Genomic DNA, 8628 nt, shown 5'->3' on the forward strand with positions numbered 1-8628 from the left:
TGAGGAAGTGCTCCTTCTGTGTATGGAAATAACCTGTAGAGGAGTGGTTTTCCCCTTGCCATTGGGAGAGGTGCCCGGCTGTTCAGTGGAGTGCAGCATTTTTTATTTGACATGTTTAACACTCAGTTATCATTCTTCCACTTACATAGACTTAGGAATGACTTAATTCTAATGTAGAACAAACACTTCATGTACTGAAGTCTAGGATTAACCGATTTTACTTTCATCAGAGGGTCCAGGGGGTTTGACTCAGTGGCATAAGTGCCTGCTTGGCAAGCCCAGGGTTGTGAGTTCAATCTCCGGTACCAAAGGAAAACAAAAAAGACAGAATCCTTTCATCAGAAATGAGAAAGTTAGAACCAGACCAGATAGCACACCCTGTAGAGTAATTCCTATTATAGGAGGTTGGGGCAGGAGGGTCACAAGTTCAAACCCATTTTAGGCAATTTAAGGACCTAGTAGGACCCTGTCTGAAAATTAATAAAAATAAAAAGGGCTGAGGATGTAGCTCAGTGTGAAGGTTCTAGATTCAATCCCCAATACCAAAAAAAAGTCAGTTTTATCAGTTTTAGTACTGTATTTTCACTCCTTTGTCTCTGCCTCTCTCTCTCTCTCTCTGATACTTTTTTAATTATGAAAAATACTGCTTCCAGTTCTTCTATACTTGCCTGTACTCCTCAAAAAGTAATTATAATTTTTGGTTAAATATGTGACTTCATAAGTCCCTATTGGGCTAAATGTCATAACTATGGTTTTATTTGCTTTCTTCTTTTTTTTTTTTTTTTTTTTTTTTTGTCTTTTTCATTTTTATCAGTACCAGGGATCGAACTCAGGACTGCCTGCTTGCAAGGCAGGTGCTTATGCCGCTGAGCTAAATCCCCAGCCCCTTATTTGCTTTCTTATCATAAATTTTTAAGGGTTTTTTTCCTATAGTTAAAAGTTGTCTTTTACTTTTTTTAACTTCATTTTCTTTGAAAATAAGGTTAAATTTTCCTTTGTTCTTTTATCATTTGCAGAAGCCATCAGTCCTATACTATTCCCAGAAACAGTCCTGTATTTGATGATTTATCTCGACAGAACCCATCTACTGTCTAACAAATAGTTGTTTTTTAACAAGAAAGCTACAAGACAAGCTCTGTGTTTCAAGCACTCCCTTTTGGTTTTCCTCTCCTGCCAAGTGGCTTTATGATCTGGAGACCCTGGTTTTCCTACCTCCATCTGCAGTTTTTTCTGTCTTATGGTTTAGACTGAAGAAAAGGCCAGTAATTGAATAAGGACATTTATACCCTTTATGAACTTAATGTTCCTTTCATACCAGCGCAGCATCTCCTTGAAATCTTATCAGCTACTTTCTGGCCTCTGGCTCCTTGTCTGTAGCACCCAAATGAAAGCAGATTTCCCAGCTGTGCCTGCTTTCACCTCCTGTCTGCAAGGCATCTGCGGCTGTTTACACTTTTGCAGAATGAGACCTTTAACAAGACAGAAGTTAAAATCTTTCTGGGCTCCAGTCACTAGTTTTACCTACTTATTTATTTAATAACTGTCACCCCAGGGTTTCCTCCTATTTTCTTGCTTTCAGATTCCTGATTTTCTGGGAGTCCTGTCTGTTACTTTATAATCCCAAAGCCCACTCCTTGCTTCATGAGGTAAATGTGTATTGAGCAGCTCTGTGTGGCAGGCTTTCTTCTTACAGGTTCTGTAACTAGGGATGAGCCAGGTACATGCGGTCCTCCTCCCACAGAGCAGGCTTTGTTCATAGGAAACTAAAGTAAATACATGTCCTAAAAGCCATGGCAAGACCTGTGAAAAAAATAAAGCAAAGCAGGATAGAGCGACTGCAGTGAGCATAGGTGGGGGAAGTGGAGGAGGGCTCTTGAGGAAGGGGCACTCAGCTGAGGGTTGAATGACAGAAGCCAGCCACTTGTAGAAGAGGGGGATAGAGTAGCTAGAGACAGGGAGGGAAGAGCTTGGAATCAGTGCCTGAGGCAGCACTGTGGGAACGACCCAAGAGTCATGAGGACCTGGTAGGCTACAAGAGGACTTTGATTTTTTTCTATGTGCAACCAGAGAAATAATGGGCATGTTCTCCAAGATGGGAGTGGTGTGGGCTGCTGAATGTTTCAGAACACTGCTCCGGGTAGTGTAGAAACTGGACATATGGCTTTAAAAGTTTTAAGGTCCATGAGAAGAACAAGATTTCTCTTCCTGCATTTCCTGAGAATGAAATACAGAAATCATGAAAAATACTTTCGATCATGGGACAAAATCATGAACTGCTCCCCTGCTTCACATTGCCAGCTTCTTCTCTACACTGTTTGAGCGAGGTGCTTTCCACTTCATAGCCTCAGGCTCGCAGAGACCAAAAGTGTGGTGAAGGCGGAGCTCAGTGGTGGTGAGCACCCAGGTTAAGCCCTGTGCTGCAGAAACACAAACACAAGCCACGCAGAAAGTGTCCAGTGTTGATTATAGCATGGTATTGTTTTTTAATTGCTAATATTCATGTTATTTAATTTTAGAACTTGCCCTATTAGACATTTTTCCATCTACTTTAGTGCTTCGCTTAGAGTCCTCCAGACAAGTTTTAAGTTTCTCTTTTTAAGCAATATTTAGAGTTCTTTCCTGAGGACCTCCAGTTGGAGCACACAACCTTGGAGATTCTGTCATCTAAAGACAATTATGGTTAAAAAAGAAGCATGATAAGCCAGCTGTGGTGGCCATGCCTGTACTCCCAGCATTTGGAAGGCTGAGGCAGAAAGATAGGGAATTTGAGAGCAGCCTGGGCTACAAAGTGAGTTCAAAGCCAGCCCAAACTGAGTAGCAAGACCCTGTGTCAAAAAAACAAAAACAAAACAAGACAAACAGCGCTTGTTAATTTTTAAACTAATAGTAGCCTTTCTATCTTTGTTCCTTAAAATCATTATTTTTAACTTGATAATTTTTTCCTATATGCACCTACTCTGTATTATCCCTGGTGCAGTAGAACGAAAGAATATCAAATTAAGAAAGCTATTGTGGAGCTGGGGATTTAGCTCAGCAGCATAAGTACCTTCCTTGCAAGTAGGCAGTCATGAGTTCGATCCCCGGTACCGATAAAAAGGAAAAAGACAAAAAAAAAGCGCCATTGAGTCCAAACATAAAATGATAAAAATGTGTAATTAAGTGTAAGAGGAAGTTGTGCTTAAAGAAAGGAATTTGTCTAACCCAGGCTCCCTTATCTTCCACAAGAGGCCGAAAATAGGCTGCAAGACAGAGTGGTAGTTAAGATGTGGCTGGGGGTGGGGGGCGCGACTGCAGCAGGATGGGGACTCTGCCCATCTCCTAAGCTCTCAGATGAGAACAGACGTCCAATTGGAAATGCCGACAGTGACAGAGAGGAAGACAGGAGGCACTGGAGAGAGGGACAGGACCAGCCCTGAAGGTTCTGGAAAACACCCTTCGATTTCAGCTCAATGACAGCATGGACCTTGCAATACACAGAGCTGTCAGGCTGCCCATGAGTGCAGGGAAACCGGGCATTTTTCTTGGACATATAGAAAGGCATAGGTCCCTGTTTTTTTTTTTTAAATCAGTACTGGGGATTGAACTCACTGACCACCTACTTGCAAGGCAGGTGCTTATGCCGCTGAGCTAAATCCCCAGCCCCCATAGGTCCCTTATTAACTATAACACACAAACTAAAACTGACAAGTGCTATCCAGGGTTGTTTTTTGGTTTTGTTGGGTTTTAAGACAGGATCTTGCTGTGTAGTATAGACTAGCCCTGAACTCATTTATGTGAGTTCAACTCGAACTCATAGTGATCTTCCTGCCTCAACCTCCTGAGTGCTGGAATTTATCTAGTATTTGTTGCTGACTAAAAAAATCATGTAAGGAAGTAAGTTTTCCTGACCAAATTTAGAACTAGAATTATATATTTCTTGTTTGTTGTTGTTTTGAGATAAGAGTCTTGCTGTGTAGTTCAGGCTGGCCTTAAGCTCATTATGTGAATCATGCTAGCCTCAAACTTGGGGGGCAGTGCTCTTGTCTCAGCCTCCCAAGTACTGGGATCACAGGTGTGCACCACCACACATGGCTAGTACTAGACAATTTTTATCAGGAAAGTTTGAATTTGGCAAAATGAGACTACAAAGGAACATTCACAGTGGCAGACACTTTCAAGGTAATATCTGACATAGAGAATACTTAATGGTAAATTTGATAATCAAATTGGATGGCATTAAATCTTAGAAGAAGATTAAGTATATTTAATTAACTTAAGTATATTTAAGTAATTTCCCAGCTCATCAGTGTTCATATTTCTCTAAGAAGTTCTTTTTGTGCCTAAGCAGGGTCTTAGCCCAGGTGGAAGAATATAAAAACTCATTTACCTCTTACGGTAGAGACTATCATTTCAGAAAGGTAGTGGAAGGGAAGCCAGCTTTCAAGGATTAAGTAGCAACTCAGTAATGTGGAAAATGGAGCTTCCATCAGTGAGTTTGATAACAAAAGAAATACAAATAAATGAAATTGTTGCTAGGAGTTAGGGAAGCCTCAGGGTAGTGGTATGTTTGTAAAAAAGAGTAAGAGGTCCCATGTAAAAAGATAGAGAAGCTGAAAAGGTACCGTGCTAGCGAGCAGTACCACAAGTGGCAGTCAGCTTCAGGAAGTGGGAGGAAGGGTATCCTCTGGTGCTGGGATGAAGCTAGATGCTGTAGAGTGGCTCAAGGCAACCTTTGGCAGAACATCCACTGCTGGGAGGGAGCCAGAAAAGAGTACAAGGGACAGGAAGGTGGCAGAGCATCTTCCGAGTTCCCCTAGGTACAGTGGCATGGAGTTACAGTATCTCCTAGTAGCTGCTGAGTTCTGTGGTTGGAACAGAAGGAGAGAAGGGGAATTGTAAGGTGAAGAATTAGGCCAGAGGAGCGGCTGACTGCATGTTACGCAGATAGGAAGGAATCTGTGATGGCGAATTAGGCCATGAGAGTGGCTTGACTGCATGTTACACAGTTAGGAAGGGATCTGTGCTGGCAATGAAGAGCTGAGCCTAGAAAGATTCCCAGATGTAATTTCAGATCTTTGAAACCAATTTTGGGAGCTCTTTGAGATTTATTTTCTCGTCAGTCTTAATTGTTTTGTTAAAACAGATACATGACACTATCTTACCACCAAAAAAAAAAACTTTGCATCCATGAGGGTATTAAATGAAATTAGTCAGTTTAGGTGAAAGACTTTCTTTCTTACCATTTTGACCCCTGGTTTCTGCACAGTCCACAGCAGGAGCATCATTATTGGCTAATGCCTCACCTCTGACCCTCATGACATCACCCTTGTCTGTAACAAATCAAAATGTGACTCCCTTTGGGATGCTGGGTGGCCTTGTTCCAGTGACCATGCCCTTCCAGTTTCCCTTGGAGCTGCTTGGCTTCGGAACGGACACAGCTGGAGTGACAACCACCTCGGGATCTACCTCAGCCGCCTTCCACCACAGCCTCACTCAGAGTAAGTCAGGCTCTTCACTTGCTTGCTGTTTAGTGGCAGAGCAGGGGCTCAGGAACTGAAGAAGGACAGTTTTTCTTGTCTATGACCAAATTATGGGCCCTAGGACTCTTATGTGTACATCAAAATGAACTAATGAGCCACCTATACCAACTTGCATCTTAGTGAAATTTATAAAAATAGCCAAATTGGTTGGATTCTCTACTTACATATACAACCACTGCATTGATAGGAGGAACAATTGTTTATGATTGTGCTGTGGTTTTAGAAGGCCTTGGAAGTCAAGCCTTAGATAAGTAGCATTAGATAAGTATGTTAAGGTGGATTTAAGAGGGCTCACGTTTTAAAAATCACTGATAAATCTGTTTTCCCTTCAGATTTACTAAAAGGTTTACAGCCAGGAGCTCAGCACGCAGCAACACTTTCCCACTCACCTCTGCCTGCACACTTACAGCAAGCATTTAATGGTAAGAAAGCTACCTCTTCCTTATCTCTTCATTGTTTACTGGGTTTGTGGATATAAATTATATTATATACTTTTTTGAAAATGGTATGGAATGATAGCATTTGAAAAACACAATTTTTTGTGTGGCTGAATTCTCACTGGCAACAAAGTCCTTATAAAAGAAAACCAGCCAGTGAGGTCTTCTGTTCATAAAAGTCTCTTTGAAGGTGGTTTCTGTGTGGAAGTGATGACTAAGAAGGGATCCATGAAAGTTATGTACTGCTGGGTGTGATGGTGCACACCTATAATTCCAGCAACTTTGGGAGTCTGAGAATCACAAGCTGAAATCTAGACTGGGCAACTTAGACTCTGTCTCAAAAAAATAAAAAATAAAAATAAAGGACTGGGAATAGACTGTGAAGGTTCTTGGTTCAATCTCTAGAACTGGGGAGAAAGTAAAAACTTGGATGCAGGAACTATAATAATTTACATTTACTGAAAGCATACTAAGTGCCACTTGGTCTTGTAATAGCTTACATGTTTGAGCTGATTTAATCCTTAAAGTAGGCTCAGGAATGATAGATAACCATGCCCATTTCACAAATCAATAAACTGAACCAGCAAGATAAGCAGCTTGCCCAAAACAATACACTGTTGTTTGCTCTCCATATATTAAACTCAAGAAGCCTATATTCATTTATTTTTTGAAGTGCTGGAAACTGAACCCAGGGTCTTGTGCACTCCAAGCACAAGCAGTAAGCAGTATACTATTATGCACGAACCTGGCTGGACCTCAGCAATTATAAATTAATGTGACCCAAATTATGCATTGCACACTCACAGCCCAGCTTTCCCACTCTGGAATCAAGGTCTGAAAATTTGTCAGAGAATGGGTGCTTGGCAGCCCGCAGTTTCCTGCTTAGAAAGTAAGTCAATCTCTATAGATCACACCTGTGCTCTTCTGGAGGCCATTTCCCCAGTCTTCTGAGGAAATAACTTCTCAACTGCCCTCTTGACTTTGGAACTTACTAGTGTCTCACTGTTCTTTTTGGCCATTGCATTAAAAATAATCTTTGACCCAGTTTACCACTGACCACCATGCAATGATGGGGACTTGCAGCAATCTTGAGGCCACTAGTTGTCATTCATCTTCCAAAAGCCCTTTGGTCAATAGAAGCAAGACGCTCTAGGACACTGTTGCACAGCATTGCTCCAGTAACAGTTACATACTGCACATCTCAAAGGAGCCAAGAGGAAGGATTTTGAAGGTTTTCATCACAAAGAATTGATGAATGTTTGAGGGGGTAAATGTTTAACCTGATTTGAGCTTTACACAGTGTATACATATATCAGACATTACATGATATCCCATTAATATCACAGCTTTTATGTTTTTGTCAGATTGAAGTCCTATGGTAAGCTCCCTCAGACTCATCCTTGAGAAAATGAGTTTAAACCACAATCAGGCAAAATAAGCCATATAAAGTAAACATCAGTAATTCTGATCTTCCTGAACTTAACTAGATTTAAAATCAATAAGGGAGCCGTCATGATGGTACACACTTGTAACCCTTACATGGAAGAGGCTGAGACAGGATAGTTACCTCGAGTTTCAGGCCAGCTTGAGCTATATAGTGAAGTAAGGCTATCCCAAACTATCTAGCAAGATCCTGTTTCAAACAAAAAAAAATTAATAAGGTAAATTGTTCTGTAACAGAAGTGGCCTCTCTGAGTGTGGACAACTGCCAGTGGTATGAGTCCAGCTGACAACCATATGCTCATGGGCAGAGATAGGAAGGGACCCCCTGCAAGGAACTAACTTCGCAGGATCCTTGTGGTTCTAAAAGACCCCTGGATTCCAGCTGTTTTGTTGTTATTTTAGTTTGCTTTTTGGCTTGTTTCTTTTTGAGCCAAGGCTTTGCAGTGCAGTTCATACTGGCCTTGGGCTCACTATGTAGTCCAGGCTGACCTGGAAGTCCAGCAGTCCTGCTTTAGCCTCTGGCGTGCTGGGATTACAAGTGTGTGCCAGTATGCCTGGCTCCATCTCTTGGATAAATTATTTTGCTGTCTGGTCAGCACTACTGTGCCATGAGAAAAGAAATACGACTTCTAGTCTTTTTCAAATAATTGAAGTTTAAAAGTTGACAGCGCCTAGGGCCGGGGATTTAGCTCAGGGGCATAAGTGCCTGCCTTGCAAGCGCAAGGTCGTGAATTCAATCCCTGGTACCACAAAAAAAAGTTGGAAGCACAGGATTGTGAGTTCAATTCTCAGTATAGAAAAAAAAAAAAAGGTATATTGTTACACTGGGTATGGTGGCACACACCTGCAATTCCAGCACTTGGGAGGCTGAAGCAAAAGAATTGCTGCAAATTTGAGGCCAGCCTAGGCTACAAAGTGAGTTCAAGGTCAGCCTGAGTTGCATAGTGAAACCTTGTTTGAGGGGCTGGGGATTTAGCTCAGCAGCATAAGCTCCGGCCTTGAAGCTGGCGGTCGTGAGTTCAATCCCTGGTACCGATAAAAACTGAAAAAGACAAAAAAAAAAAAAAAAAAAAAAAAAAGAAACCCTGTTTGAAAAAGACAAAAAAAGAAACAGTTTAAAACTATTAGTTTAAAAAATAACTTAGAATATAAAACTTTGAATTTGAGTCAGTACCGATAAAAACTGAAAAAGACAAAAAAAAAAAAAAAGAAACCCTGTTTGAAAAAGA

General features: G+C 41.3%; 1 protein-coding gene across 9 annotated transcripts in view; it reads left to right on the top strand.

The window, feature by feature from the left end:
- Positions 1–8628, top strand: part of Ubn2 (ubinuclein 2) — a 116418-nt gene that overhangs the window by 79657 nt on the left and 28133 nt on the right. For 7 of the 9 annotated variants that reach the window (XR_010048074.1, XM_063250573.1, XM_063250572.1 and 4 more), the window contains 2 exons: positions 5246–5477; positions 5852–5941. The exons of 1 other annotated variant lie outside the window; for it this stretch is intronic. Coding sequence is in view for 7 of the 8 variants with exons in the window: in XM_063250573.1 (XP_063106643.1) it covers positions 5246–5477; positions 5852–5941 (322 nt within the window). In the remaining variant the exon portion in view is untranslated. The remainder of the gene's footprint in view (positions 1–5245; positions 5478–5851; positions 5942–8628) is intronic. One more of the 9 variants, XM_063250575.1, reaches the window with a different exon arrangement.

Source organism: Cavia porcellus, unplaced genomic scaffold (genome assembly GCF_034190915.1).
Source record: "Cavia porcellus strain 051 isolate PalLab524CR breed Dunkin Hartley unplaced genomic scaffold, mCavPor4.1 scaffold_6, whole genome shotgun sequence".
Classification (NCBI taxonomy): Eukaryota; Metazoa; Chordata; class Mammalia; order Rodentia; family Caviidae; genus Cavia; species Cavia porcellus.